This window comes from Fulmarus glacialis, unplaced genomic scaffold (assembly GCF_000690835.1).
Source record: "Fulmarus glacialis isolate BGI_N327 unplaced genomic scaffold, ASM69083v1 scaffold32611, whole genome shotgun sequence".
NCBI classification, from domain to species: domain Eukaryota; kingdom Metazoa; phylum Chordata; class Aves; order Procellariiformes; family Procellariidae; genus Fulmarus; species Fulmarus glacialis.
Genome location: NW_009191416.1, coordinates 14308 through 29684, shown reverse-complemented (window position 1 = coordinate 29684; position 15377 = coordinate 14308). Strand labels below are relative to the sequence as shown.

Below are 15377 nucleotides of genomic sequence, written 5' to 3'. Positions count from 1 at the left end.
TAGGTCTTATTATTATCCTCAGAACAAAAATAATCTTTTTGTCCCAAACTCTATCATTCTAAGCTTCAATTTTATTTATTTAGAAAATAGAAAGTGTAAGTTGTATTATCTCCTGGCACCTGAACTGAAATTAAGAGTTTCAATGCTGCTTTGCATTAGCGTTTTTCAAAATACACAAACATAACTTTCAACCCTGAGCACAGGCAGTAGCATTTCAATGAACAAAAATAGAAATGAGGCAAAAACAAACAGGAAGGGGGTTTTGTTATCATTAAATCAATTTTTTTCTCCTCTTTACGTAGGTTCCTAAAAATTAGCACTATGACTGATGGAGACTATGATTATCTGATCAAACTCCTGGCCCTTGGAGACTCTGGGGTTGGAAAAACAACATTCCTGTACAGATACACCGATAACAAATTTAATCCAAAATTCATCACAACAGTAGGAATAGATTTTCGGGAAAAACGAGTGGTAAGTTGTCTCATACGAATGATACCACCTTCTTTTTTCTTTATTCATTTCTGCTGAGAACAAATTTGATGTAATGTGTACTGCCTCTCTTACTGTGGGGTATAGCACATATGTTGATAATGCTTTTCCTGGTCTAGTTTTTGGCTTAAGCAAGTCATAATTAGGAACTGCATAAAGGGGAAAGATGCCATTATCCTGATCCTGGTGTTGGATTGTAAAGTGCTGTATTGCACATTGATATAAAAGGATCTTTCCAAGAGCAGGTTTCCATAGTGCTAGTGAATGAGGTGTGTTTATGACTAGAAATAACTCTGGCCCCCAAACTCATAATTTAAATGGAAAAGATGGAAACTTACAGAAGCACAGAAGTTTCAGCTTACTTCCAGGTCACACAGTAAACTAGCGAAGGCCAAGAAGCGGTTCCACCGGCTGGACCACGCTGCTCCTCGTGAGTCGTTGCCAGCAGCCAAGGCTGGAGGCTGAGCGTACTGAGCCTGTGATCAGGAGTCCTCGTAGGTTAGGATCAATGTGTTTCTTTATGCAAGGTGTGCGAGCCTGCTCTGCCATGCTTTTGTTTCTTGATGTTAAATAGAAGATGAGTCTTCTGTAGTGTCATTCAGATGCTTGGATATAAGAGCACACTCGCTTTGTTTTAATTTAATGTGACTTATGTCCCTGCTTATAGATCCTGACAACTGATACAGGCTACATATAGGGGACAAATTCAGCTTTCTAATAGGAGTCCTTCTAGCTTGCTTGAACAGTAAAACCATAATAAATACAAGATATTAGACCCTGAGCAATTATTTTAGTCATTTCCTTAATAAAAAGAAATGTAAATAGTTGCCCAGTTGAAAGATGGAGACCTCTTTAAATTTGATTCTTTTTAACTTAATGTTTTAATCTCCTATTACTTCACTAGAATACCATGAAAAGATGGGCATCACTCCCCCATTCACATTAATCTTCCCTGGTAACTTTTTCGTGACTGCCACTATTTGTGGCTGCTGTGCCGAGTTCAGTTTTGTCATGATGACAGGGGCGTGCAGGCTCTGCCTGGAGGATGGGGCTTCAGGGGTACCCTGAATAAAAGAACCGGGGATCTGGATTCTGTCTTAAGTTTCTCATCATCAGGGCTACGCAAGTTCAGGCCGGTTAAACGTGATGCTAAGGTGGGAGTGGAGCCTGGCTCTTTCTCTGCACTGTGGGATTGCACTGATGTAATAAGAGTAAACTATTAAAAACACAGTTTTATTGCAAGGAAATGCCTGAACATGCTCCCTGGCTGGTCAGACGCACATTAACGTGTTTTGAACATGGGTGCTGGATTCTTTCCAGAAGGTGAACTTTTCTGCTAAAGGTTGCAGACAGATTTCTTCCGTAACTTTCCATTACATTTTGGGGTAAGACAGTTTCTAAGTGTGGGAGAAGCTACATCTTACATGAAATTACCAGCTTTGAAATATCTTGAAGGTCTATCTAATAAACTGTCTTCTAAGAAAGAGATCCAAAAGGTGAAATATGTTTTTCTGTTGTGTAAAAGTCAAATTAAAAAATGACCCTGCGAGATTCCTTGCTTATCATGCTAAATGTTACAGGAACATGCTCCAGCAAACCAATTTAATTCACAAACGTGGGGTGGTTGATCCGTTGATTCTTTTCTGGTTTTCAGATCAGGCACCTGCCACACAGGAAAGAAAGGCACATTGCAGTCAGAAGCTACGTGTTGAGATGACAACAGTTTAGATAAGTCCACAGAATCACAGAATAGTCTAGGCTGGAATGGACCTCCAGAGGTCATCTAATCCAACCCCCAATTAATATTAACTTGGTTGTGCAGGAGAACTGAACACTGTATTTTACAGCCCAGGGAGGAAGTGTTCCGCTTCCCTGGGTAAGGTCAGTGCAGTCTCTTGATACAGACATGTCCATAAAGTCCATATTCTGTTTAATAAAGAATTGAGCCCCAGCGAAAGGTCACGATGATTTCTTTAAGCACTATGAGTTTGCAGTTGCAGTTAGTAAGGAAGTCATTAATGTCCAACAGAAGTTAATGAAGAAAAAATAGCTTTTTATAATAGTGGTTAATCCTGTCAGCCAGCTGTAAATTTTGTAAGAACAGCAATGAGACAGAACACAGACAGCTTGCTCAGCACAGTGCTATGCCAAGTTTTAAAGAATTGGTATCTAATTTGAAGTACTAAATATAACCAGATTATCTTTAAAGTGCAGCTTTCATAGACTTTTCATGTCGCTCCTGGCTTTTTAAATATTATTATAAGCCGCCCTCTGAAATGGCTTTTAGAGGTAAAAGTCAGCTGTTACAGAAGGACTGAACTTCTACTCCTTAGTTATTGCTTGCACAAAATATAGCAGTCTGTGACCCATGCAATGGATTTCAGTGTGAGCTGTACTGATTTGACTCTCTTGTTAGGTATACAACAGCAGAGGACCAAATGGATCTCCAGGAAAAGCCTTCAAGGTACATCTCCAGCTTTGGGACACAGCCGGACAGGAAAGGTAACAGAGTTCCGCTCACTGGAAAGCAGTTCTGAGTTTTTCATATTTCTGGGTAAACCATTAGTCCATTCAGGTGAAAAATATCAGAAATCCTCGTATTTTAGGACAAGAAAAATATCTTCCAGAAATAACGGTTTTCTGACACTGCTTTGATACAGTGATCAGAGGATCTCAGAAAATAGGACTGGAAGAACTGAAGATGGTCTGCTCCCTGCCTCGGCAGCATGCTGCCTCGTTTCTGGCACGTGTGCGATACTGGTTTGTTGGTTAGCTTTTTTTGTTTGTTTTGTACTGTTATTTTGACTTCATAATACATTCCTAATCTCCTCTGGAAGATACTGTATAACCTATCTAAGTGTCTTGTTCTTGTATTTCACATTTTTTCTGTTAGGCTGGATGGTAAGGCATATTTTGATGAAGGTGCACAGCATACAGGACTGCATTGGCACACATGTAGCCATCAGACTGAGGGAAGTGGTTATTCCCCTTCATGCAGCACTTCTGAGGCCACATCTGGAGTACTGCTTCCATTCTTGGGACCCCCAGTGTGGGATACTTTGTACTGATAAACTGAAGTCCCGTGGAGTGCCATTAGAACAGGTCAGGAGGCAGAGGCATACGATGATCCGGTGAGCGCTGAGGGGGCTAAGCTTGTTCAGCCTGCAGACGGGAAGACTAAGGGGAGGCTAATTGCTGTCTTTATCTACCTAGTGGGGAGAAGACAGAGCCAGACTCTTCTCAGGCTCACAGCTAAAGGGCAAGAGGCAGCGGTCAAGGATATTCCAGCAGCAAGGATATTCCAGCTAAGTAGAGGAACACAAGTGTTGACCGTGGGAGTGGTTAAGCCCTGGAGCAGGTTGCTCTCGGAGGCTCTGCAGTCTGTGTTCTCGCAGGTGTTCACAACTCAGGTGGACAAGGTCCTGAGCAGCCTGATGCCTTCCTTAAGTCCTCTCCAGTTTACGTGCCCCGGGCTTGCTCAGACTTCTCTATGATGAGCAAGCTTTCTGTTCTTTACTGCCCCAGGCTGGTTCCAGCCTCTCTCAGCACCAGCATGCAAGTGGGATGGAGAATTCTAGTTCAAGTCTTACCAGTGCTGAGTAGTACAGAAGAATTGCTTTTTATCTGACTTTTATGGTTTTGGTTCTGTTTGCCTTCTTTGCAGCAGCATACTGTGGTTGACATGTATTAAGTTCGTGACTGACCAGAATCCTCCTTTGCAGAAGGATTCCTTTATCTAACCAGTTGTTCCCCATCTTCTCTGTGCACACTTGTTTGTTCTTTCCAAAGACCTTCTTGATTTGTGACTATTAAATTTGATCCTGTTATTTTTTTTTAAAGGGAGAAGTGTGCATACTGCTTTCTTAAGCTTCCCCTGGCTAGTCACGTACGCTGGTTTTCACTATCATAAAGCGTGTGAGGTTGCCCTCAGTATGACTACTGATGTCACCTGTCAACAAGGGAAGAAAATGCGACTCACACCTATTTGCTGTGTAATAGTTACTGAAAAGCAGCGGACTGAAGCGTTTGCCCAGTGGGGAGGAAGGAAAGTCGTGATGAGGCAGATTTCAGGTTTTCAGAGTGAGCAGTGCAAGTACCATGGGGGAGGGGTTGCTGCTGGATGAAAAACCAGAAACAAGCTGAAATTTTGTGTCTGCATCTCTTTACCTTACTCTCAAACGCTGTTTGTGTATACACCTCTGCAAGAGATTAAACATTTTGAGACTACATTTTTTTTTCCTGAAAAACCCTAAAAGTAGTGTCAGGTATCTGACACGTTTCTGTGGAGAGCTTTTGTTTTCATTTTCATGGATGTGTGTTGTAAAATACCAGTTACTGTTTCTGGTACTGCTGGTTTGTGCAAGATTATAGAGTGCTGTTTTGTGATGCAGAAAACACCAGAGAGCCAGTGCACAGTTTTCCAGCACTGTTTCTTCAAGTTTCCGATTTGAACAGGCCTATGACCTTTTGGTGACAAACAGAGTTGTATTTCATGGTTTGTTGTTTCATCCGGCTCCGTAGCTTTGCAGGAAGCCTGTGAACCATGTCCCTTGTGAACGCACACTTACGCAGGTCTGCTTACAGAGTGCATGTGTGTCTAGAGCTCTGCAAGGAAAGGTTACCTTTTCCTTTTAGCTGAGCTTCACAGCAGATAGCCACATCGAACAATCAAAAGCATGTAAACAGCCCCCTACTTTTCCTTTGTTTTCTTTAATATTGACTATATTGAGTAGTGCACATCCATCGACTTAAGTGTGTGTAATCTCGGCAGGTGAATCCATTTCTGTCACTGTGATCTGTGATACACTAAATGCTTCAGCATCTTTTTTTCTTTTAACCAACCCTTCTCTCTCTGTCTCACTCTCGGTTAAATCAGGCAGAATTTGAACTAATAGATTAGTCACTGATAATGTTTATATTCTCACATATAAGCTTCCTCTGGTAAATTACTAACACACTGACACTAACAACATTAATAAATGTTGACTGGTGTGATGCATCATAGCTAAAATGAAAGTCAAGAATTATTTTATTTATGTCCACTAAATCTTGCAGACTCTTCAGGTTTCAAGATACTTTTTAAATAGAATTTTTGCACAAGCAATTCAGAAAAGCTTTACTTCATCTCTTTTTCCTTTACTCAGTTCAGGCTTGCCAGAAAAGTGCTTACCTTAGAGGTCGCTTTATATTAATAGAGCTATGTTGTCTTTTTTCTTCCACCTTCAGATTTCGAAGTCTCACCACAGCGTTTTTCAGAGATGCTATGGGCTTTTTACTAATGTTTGATCTCACCAGTCAACAGAGCTTCTTAAATGTCAGAAATTGGATGAGTAAGTAGAACCATAGAGCTTGCATTTATCGGTTGACTTGAAGCTTTCTTGTGTATTTTAGGCTTTTAGGCTTTATGCTTGCCATTGTTCATGAGCTGGAAGACGCTCAAAGAAAGTAGTTATGTCTAGTGCAGCCTTAAGTGGGGTACTTGCAGCCTGTAATTTGGGGTAGAAGCTTCATCAAATTGGAGAGATACGTGCTCTTCTTTTTTTTGCACAATAGACTGTTCTGGGCATATTCTTGATAATCTTGTTTGGATTTGGTACAATTGGAATAAATCTGTTGCCTCTTGGAAATTGATGGCATTTGACACTTCCTTGGCCATAGCCCATATTTTAGATGATATACAGGATCTTGGAAACTGTACTTTGGATATCGCTGTTATCTTTATGGTGTGTTTTCTGCTTATAAAGCAGAATGTGATTCCTTCCTGTCTGCTTTGAGGCTTAAATTAAAATCAAGATTGGGCTTTGAGGATTTGGTTTGAAAGCGCGTTCTGTTTGCTGTTGTTGGTTTTCCTTCAGACAACGGCTAGACTAAAAGTGAAACAAAGGTTAAATTCTTAAAGTTTATTTTTAATTGAGGGCATTTAGAGTGCTGGAAGGACAGAGGCCAGTACATTTCGAGCTGGCAGTTTTCCAGCAAACAAGCTGAAGCGGGGATAACGTGAGAATCCAGATAGCCTTGTGAAAACAGCTCCATCTTCTTCAGAGATTCCTTCCTCCCACTAAACAATCCCTGTCCTCACAATCTTCCACTGCTTACCAAACTGAGTCTCTAATTTCTTCTGTGTATACTGCACTTTTTCAAGTCGGTCCCCTCAGGATTAAGGCAAGTATAAGTAAATGGCTTTGTACAATTACTTACGAGGGGTGAAGCTGTGGACAGTACTTGTGTCTGGATCTTCACACGGATAAAACTGCATTTAAACCATTGAGTATATCCAAGAGAAAAACACACTTGAGGATTTTGTCCTATACTTCTGAAGATCTGCATTTGCAGATGATGTGGGATGTTGTTTGTACTTCCACAATGTCCTTATGAGTCTTGTAGAATAGAAGTCTGGCTGGTGGAGGTTCTCCTCTGCCAAAGCACTGTGTTTAGTACACCTCATTGCAGTTAAGTTGTCTTGTATGTTGGTAAAATAAATACTGGAAATAATTTTCTAGTACCATTTCTACTTCCTATTTTGAAAAACTCCCCTTAGCAAGTAAATGTACGACAAGGAAATGTGTTTGGCATGAAGTGATTGGCTGGTTAGTCCAGGATATTTTGAGGTGGGGAGCAAGAAAGGTATTTTGAATTATTTTGTCAACAATCTTGGTCTCTAAGGCGCTTAACTTTCTCTTAACTCCTGTTTATTTTTGCTTCTAGGTCAGCTGCAAGCCAATGCATATTGTGAGAATCCAGATATAGTCTTAATTGGTAATAAAGCTGATTTATCAGACCAAAGGGAGGTAAACGAAAGGCAAGCAAAAGATCTGGCAGACAAATACGGGTAAGCAAATTATGACAGAAACTAAATTTAGTCTATAACTGTTGAAAGTGTAGCTGATGACTGGCTAGAGATACTTGCAAGTATACTTATAAACTCCAAGATTTGTAGGCATTGCAGTATCACATACACCTATAGCGATACCCAGCTTGTCACGCTTTCAGATCGACGTGTTTGGATAGGAAATAGATAGGATGAAACACACTGTTCTAGTAGTTTGGCCAAAATACTACAACGTAATAAATAAGGCTGAAATGAAACATCCTTACTAGAAAACTACATTCTTGGGATGCTGGCTTGTCCTGAGAGTTCAGGACAGAGTATACAAAAGGCAGGTGAACACTCAGTATCATGAACTAAATAATAACAATATTTGTAGTTTGCTTTTCTAGTTAGTTTGGAAGTGGAGACACCTGTGGATTTTGGTCAGGTTCTAGGTGTGCAGTGGCACTGAATTTATTTGTTTTCCCCTGATGGATGATAAAGCTGTTAATGGCCTTTTTCTCGTTCTAGTGAGCCTTCTACATTTCTTTGCACTAAAAACACCTGCAGAGTGTCCTGTAACTGGATAAATTGGCTGATAGTTAATATAGTTAATAAATAGTGCTGTGGGCAAAAAGAACCTGGGTTGGTTTTTTCCTTGGTTGCCTTACTGTACAATGAGGGATATTCAGAGAGAATTCAGCCAGCAGCAGAAGATGGCCTGAGAGACTGTGGGCAGTAATAAGCAAATTAGACTTAAAAATAATTAAAAAATATTAAAGAGTTGTCTGCAGCCAGGTAAGGATGACAGCGACACTGAGGAGAAGGTAGCTCATGCCAGATTTCATATGATGGAAGTGCTGGAGCAATTGCTAATCTTCTGTTCTGAAAAAGATGATTTGGAAGGCAATATTCTGGATTTAAAGGGGATTTCAGAATGGAAACAGCTAAGTTAAGTTGTGCTTATAAGTAGACAGGAGGGAGGGAGATAGTACTTGCCGGGACTGCTGAATAGCAATAGTTGTAGCTATCTGCCTAAAAAACCAGTTTCTGGTATGTTCTGTGGTCCCTGAAATTTTCTGTAAAGAAGACCTAGGCTTCTCTTTAAAATAGACTTTCTGGTTATCTGAAACACTTTTTCAACCAAGGTTTGTGCTGATGTTACCGCAATTTGAAGTCAAAATGCCAGGATGCATTTCGTAAATTAATGTGGCGGTTTTGTGCTCATGTAGTCATGCCACCACGTGCTAGGAACGGGAGTTTGGGTTCTGCCCAGCAAGGAAATAGAGTCCCAAAAAACCAGAAGTCTGTCCCATGCATTTCATTGCTACTAAACTCACCATTCATAGCTGCACTGAGAGTGTTACAAAGAGTTGAGTCTCGGTTGTCTTTAAAAGTCTCTCCAGCAAATCTTTTCCTTTCCACCGTAGCATACCGTACTTCGAAACAAGTGCTGCTACCGGACAGAACGTGGAGAAGGCTGTGGACACGCTTCTGGACTTGATAATGAAGCGTATGGAGCAGTGCGTGGACAAGACACAGGTCTCCGACACAGCCAACGGAGGAAGCTCGGGGAAGCTAGATTCAGCAAAACCGGAGGAGAAGAAGTGTGCCTGCTAAACGTCACCTCTAAACTGTGAGAACCAATGAAAATATTTCAACAGAATATGGCTGACCTACCACCAAATTCAAACCGGCTCTCTTGAGCCGTGCACGGAAGCAAAGTTACATTGTTTTATTGGGATTGTGCGTTTTTCTCCAAAGAACTGGTTTAAAACTAAAAGCTGTGTTTCAGTGAGGCTCTTGTGCTGAAATGATTCTTCCTGATACGGTGCCATCTTCATGGAAAACTCTCCCACCTCTTCTTCCCCACTCCTTTTCCCCTAGCCCACATTTTTCCTGTGATCAGGATACTGAATAGAGGAAAGTAGCTTTATTTTTTTAAAAAAGGAGGGAAAGAACCTATTGTCTGCATACACTGGATATTGAAATTAAAACGGAGGTGGGTGGTTTTCTAGGTCTGTGCCATTTTTCCACAGAATCCTGTTTCTTTATAATTTTTAATCTGCATCAGGGACCGTGTTCTAAGGCAGAGATACAAAAGATTTTATGTGGCCTATTAAGAAAAACTTTATCACTTGCACAGAGTAAGAAATGCTGTGAATCCTTCCTGACTGAATCACTGAGACGGTGGTTGGGGGGTGGGTTGTGTGTGTGTGTTTTGGGTTTGGGGGCAGGAAGTAGGGCATTTAATTAAAAAAAAAAAAAAAAAAAAAAAAAATTATCAGGGAATTGTGCAGCATTGCTTGTGTTGCCAATAATCCAAGCAGGGATTGGAGCGTTATAGGAAAAAGTATGGAGAGGGATTCTGATGCTGCAGGGACAGTTTATAAAGAAGAGAGTATAATGTATGGGAACAGAGATAAACTATATTTTATGAAACAATTTCTTACCATAAGCAAAAAATATTCTCCCCCCAACTTAAGAAAACTATCCTTTTTCTTCTTTTTCTCTGGGTAACTGTGTATCGCGGGTAGGACATAGGAAAGAACTTGGGGCTGTTTGCACTGCCTAGAAGAGAACTGTAAACTCTGCTGTGCTGAGAGAGCCTCTAAGTTGTTGCTACAGCTTTGTTGGGTCCTCTGTACACTTAGGTTTTCAACAGAGGGCAGCTTTTTCATACTCTTAAATTCTCTTCAAGAGGGCAAAGTGGAAAAAATGTGATGTGGGGACTTGGAATGATGGGAGTCCAGAGTATGTGACTGACTAGATTCAAGTGTGTGGCAGAAGCTTGCAGGTATCTCAGCGCAGAGGGTAGAAGTTGCTCTGTTGGTGTGCTGCAGCATCAGGGTGCAATGCAAAAGATTTCTTAGATGGGTGAAAGCAAGTTCTAGTGAAACAGCAAGTTGCTTACCACAAACAAAGACAAATACAGGAAAAAATGAAGAAAAATACTATATTTATAATTATAGATCATTTTCTAAACCAAGTTACAGCATATTTATTAGTCTACCCTGTCCTTTTTTGTAGAATAATTGTTCTGGTTTTATACAGGTGGTAGTTAAAGGTCTATTTGTGTTTATTGCGCTTTAAGCTACTTTCACATCACTTGGGAGGGTGCAGATTGGGGGGTAAAAATGGATCTCTACAAGCCAAGCTTAATTGGTTGGGTTGGCAGGATTGCAGACTTCCATTTATTTAAATGTTTTCAGCTTTGATTTATTCAAAATTGCAAACTTTGTGAATAGCAAGCTCCTAAAGTGTTTCAGTGCTTCCCAGAAATGGAGAATTTACCAGATTCACTGCTGAAAAAATAACAGGTTTTTCTGCCCAGCTCCTGAAACGATGTTTACTTGATGATTTGGCATGTTAACAGGGCAGATGGATGGTACATCCGTAGGAGCAGACCCATTGGGTGAGTAACCAAATAGCTGTGATTACCATGCCAGAAATCTAACTTGTAGACTGTAAAGATTATATAAGTGATAGACTATACCTACAGGCTATATATATGTATGCTATACAAACAGGTATAATGCAGGTCCTTTTATAGGCTATCAACAGTCCTAACACCTCAAGAGGTGGAAAAGCTGTTGTGGTAGTCAACAAGTGATTCCCCAGGCAGAAGATGTAAGTAGATTGATAGCAAGCAGGCTGATATTCAGATAGGTTCCTCAGTTACCTGAGATACATAGACTGGAAGTTCAGGGTTTTCTTTGAAGTGAAGTTGTATTGCTTTTTAATATGTAGCATAAAATGTAAACATAATTTTTAAAAAATTGTATTATGTCTTGAATTCCTGAAAATGGTGGCCTGAGGAGCTCCCTGTCTCGCTTTCAAAGAAATCTCTCGTTTTGTGGCATCAGATTTTTGTCTGTTGAACAGGAGTGAAAGAAGTAGCTAAGAATGGTAAATTACCAACAGCCAACCAAAGCGTGTTTCCCAGAGCAGCTGAAGTATAGCTTGTCTAAAAGCTGTTACAAAGCTGAAAGTGACTTCAGTAGCAGACAGATGATTCATACAAAGGTGTGTAAAATCCCAAACCTGGCGCTGTTTCAAAGCACCTTGATGAAGCTCAGTTGCTTCTATTTATCTCTCCACCTGCTGAAACTAGCACTCTTAGAATAATGATAATTAAAAAAAAGAAAAAAATACAGCAGTGATACCCAGAACAGTTTGGTCTGGAGGAAGGTTTCTCCTAACCTTGCCAGTGAGCTTCAGTGACTGTGAATTGTCAGAGCTGGCGGTCCGTAACGAGGGAGCTCCATTCCATAAGGATACAGTCTCTGAAACTCTCCAGCATGGACAGAGCAAGCACATAGCCAGCCCTCGCAGCCCAGTGTTGCTCGAGGGGTCTGTTTAGGAACGAAAGGGAATGACTGCAGTAAAAATTCCATTGCTTGGTTTATGTTTATATACTTGCTAATACAAGAAATTGATTATTATTCTGTGTTTAAAAAAAAAAAAAAAAAGAAATCTATGAATGCATGTGAAACTATTATCCCAAAAGGATTTTGCCATCAAAACTTTGTTTGGAGGAAAGGAAGAGAAGTTTAAACGTGTGGTAGGTGGTATAGCAGCTCTCAGTTATTAAACTAAGAAAAGAGGAACATGGTAAGTGATTCTAAATGCTACTAACAGCTTTGTTCTTTACCAGGTTAACTCTCTTTGCAAAAAAATAGATAATGAACTCTTACTAAAAATCACCTTTTGTCCCCTCTCCATCATCGTTTGACTCTTGCTCCATTTTTTTTTCTTCATAAACTATTCCTCTTACGTTTCACATGCCCACCAGCAGATTCACATTCTTATATGTCCACTTGGCGATGTCAGTCTGTCTTCCTGCAGCGTCACGGCTCTTGCGAACCCCCGCTGAGCAACTGCAGCCCTGCACAGATGACTCAGGGCCACTCCTTGCTGCTGTGGTAGGAACTGAAAGCGATAGCAGTGTTAAGGTTCACAAGTTCTGTGCAATATTCAGGAAATAATGGTAACTGCAGCAAAGAAAGAACACTCCGGGGGGCTACTTACAGTCTTACAGAGCCATGCCTGTATGGAAAGGAACTTTTCTATTCCACATGCTGGAAGACCCTCTCTCAGTTCTGTCCGGTACCCACTTTCTGGTTGAAGGGCTTTCCTTCACTTCTGTTGTAGCTCTGTAATGGATCCTCTTAGGTAGTTTTTCCAACTGCAGCATGGTGAGCTGGATCCACAGTGAGCCCCTGCTAGCTGCTTGTGACCTGCTGGCAAAGAGCTGGTGGGCCAGTGGGGCGGTCATCCGTCCGGTGGGTAGTGCCGTCCTGCCTACAGGCTGCTGTGATGCCAGTGAGGCGCAGCATCTTGGCACAGCACTTTACTAGTTCAAGCTCTTCTGACTACACTGTGAACTCCTGAATGTATCCCTTGCTGGAGCCACATAGCCTACCGTTTTCATCCTTTTCTCACTCCTGTTGCTCAAAGTGTTTCACTTTGCCATGTTCAGTCCTATAAATTCTTCCGGACACCGGCCTGGGAAATGAATTTGCTTTCACTTAACGCCTCTGGTAGGATATAGCCTCATCCCATTCCACTAAAACTTGAATCCAGATTCTGCTGTTGCAAATTTGATTATACATATTTGAATTGGAAGTTAAGCATTTGCTTTTGAGCACAAATACAGCTTATTTGCAAGATAGATATCCCGCATCAGGGCTGGAGAGGGAGAGAAGGTCCTATGATACTTCATCCAGGATGATACTAAAAATTAAATGTCAGTGCAGGTATTCTAACCCTGTGGGCTTTTGTCTTGACTTTCAGTCCAGGCACTGGTTTCTCAAAGTTGCTTTTTGTGTCCTTTTAGAAGTATCTTTTTTTAGTTTTCCAGTATCTCTTCAGTAAAGTGCTCTTGCTGCCGACTTTATTGTGCAGTGTGTGCGTGTGCAGTAATTTCTGAGCTGCATAGTGCTGTGCACTGAAAGAGGTGACGGTAATGCCGATCCTTCAGAGATGTGACTTGTGGGATCTTACACCGAGAGTAATTTTGGTTTCCTTTTTTCTCTGCATAGTTCCACCTTCCTCGTCTCTGGCTGCGATATTTACCAAGACAGTTCAAGTTACCCGACTTCTTGTTGAATCTGTTTCCTTGATCCTCTTGGCGTGTCCCAGTTAACTCACATTATACAGCGTAACAGCGTTACACTTCGTGTCTTGTCCTTAGAACTCACCGTAATCCATTCTTCTTCCTGATCTACAGGTATTTTTGTCCTCCCAGTTTTAAGCATGAGTATAAAAATGTGGCATTAAAAGATGTTAATACACTATGCTAGAGTAGTGCTGGAGCGCTGACCTACGGCTGCGGGCGCTACAGTGACGCCTTGGTCGCAGTTCCTTCTGTTCGCCTGCAGCCTTTGGCTTGGTCTGTCTTGGTGGAAGAAATGTGTCCCTTACCATTGGTAAATATTTGCATTGCCAAAGTGCAGTGCCAAAGTCTGGTGTTGCTGCTCTGTTTATGAACTGCCACATTTAGTGAATTCAGACCTTGGGGGTAATACTCGGAAGAGTGAGGAAACTTACAGTCAGTAGGCAATGTCTTTAGCTGGTGTTGCTGCTCTTACTCTGGCATCCTCTGCTGACTTTGCCCTCACCTTCCCCAGCCCCTCGCCTTGGAGAAGTAGTGCCAAGACCTTTTTTAGGAAGGCGAGAAAGGAAATGTGCTGTTGTCAAATGGGATTTTTTTTTTTTTTTTTAATGCATACATTGAAAGTACCTTTTCAGCTGTAGCGCTCACTCCTGCAGTGCATTTACACTGCCTGTGTTTACGTTACACCACTGTGGTGCCTCGGCCAGCCCTGCTATCAGGTGGGCAAGGGGAGATGGTGGCCAGTGCCAGGGCAGGCTCCTCTGGTGCTTTGCATCCTCGGGAATAAAACAAGTTACCTGCGGAGACAGGCGGAGGGGTGGGAGTACCTAGGGCTGGCTGGAAATTGCAGGATAGAAGTGGTACTAGAGGCAACACACTTTAGATAAGAGAAATGCCCTTAAGTGTTTGCAGTGTTTACCAGAGAGCCCAGTTTGAGAAGTTACTTAAGCTTGTGTGTAGGTGCTTGGCTGAATTGGGTCTGGAGTGTCTCTGTGAAGTAAGGAGCTATTGTCAGAGCAAAACAAGTACATCTAAAATTGTGTAAAATGAAAAAAACTGCCCAGAAGTACCTACTCCAGGAACATACAGATGTGAATGAGCTTTTTTTTATTATTTTATTTTAAATATTGTCCAGCCATGAAGAAAATTGTTCCATCAACTGAAAAAAGCCAGGAGAGTATTAATGACTATTCTTCAGTGCACGGTTTTTAGACGCTTAAGCAGATGCTCTCCAGAAGTCCTTACAGGGTGTGTTGCTGACATGTAGCAATGCCCGTTCAGAGCCATGGGAGGGTTAGAAACTGCTGGGGGCCAGGAGATTATACATACTTGGAAGTTAAGCATTTGCTTTTGAGCACAGATACAGCTTGTTTGCAAGACAGATATCTCGTATCAGAGCTGGAGAGGGAGAGAAGGTCCTATGATACTTTATCCTGGCACATCATGTATTTTAGGCTTCACAATCATTTAGGCTTCTGCTTTCATTTTATGAAATATTTTTGTCTGTGATCAGCTTGTAATGTGTGTGGGTTTTTTCCCTTGTTCTAATGACTCATTTCCAAATAAAAGCATTTGGCAAGGGAGTGACTCTCTGCTCAGCCAGGGGCCCTGCTCTGCCCTGGCAGGTACCAAACCACAGTTACCGCAGAGGGCTGCAGCTCTGGGCTGCCCTTGCAGAGCAGCACATCCTTGTTTCTCAGCCCCTGCCTGATGCAGTTTCCCCACTTCGCCATCTCCTCTTCCAGCCAGGGCACTGCAGCAGAGCCGGCTTGGAGCCCCGGCCGAGTCCTGAGCCTGGCATCCGGCTCAGCACCCACCTGCCCCTGTGAGAGGTAGTGGCACTAAAGAAAACCAGTAGCAGGGGCTTAAGTAACTCTTGTCTTTTCTATAGCCTTTGCCTTCTGTGACTTATTACAGACATTTGCAAGAGGAAAGGTATTTGCTTCTCTTAAAAGGGGG

General features: G+C 41.7%; 1 protein-coding gene across 1 annotated transcript; it reads left to right on the top strand.

The window, feature by feature from the left end:
- The first annotated feature begins 321 nt into the window (after positions 1 to 321).
- RAB27B (RAB27B, member RAS oncogene family) lies at positions 322 to 8920 on the top strand. The gene is made up of 5 exons (XM_009586690.1): positions 322 to 474; positions 2909 to 2994; positions 5719 to 5822; positions 7198 to 7321; positions 8731 to 8920. Exons 1-5 carry the CDS (start codon positions 322 to 324, stop codon positions 8918 to 8920), a joined length of 657 nt encoding a protein of 218 aa, XP_009584985.1.
- The last annotated feature ends 6457 nt before the right edge of the window (positions 8921 to 15377 follow it).

What these genes read in the sequence shown, in the direction of transcription:
- RAB27B (XM_009586690.1), top strand. Translation starts at nt 322, where the DNA reads ATGACTGATGGAGACTATGATTATCTGATCAAACTCCTGGCCCTTGGA. An exon ending in GACACAGCCGGACAGGAAAG is followed by an intron (nt 2,995 to 5,718) that starts GTAACAGAGTTC and finishes TTCCACCTTCAG; the next exon opens with ATTTCGAAGTCTCACCACAG. An exon ending in AAATGTCAGAAATTGGATGA is followed by an intron (nt 5,823 to 7,197) that starts GTAAGTAGAACC and finishes TTTTGCTTCTAG; the next exon opens with GTCAGCTGCAAGCCAATGCA.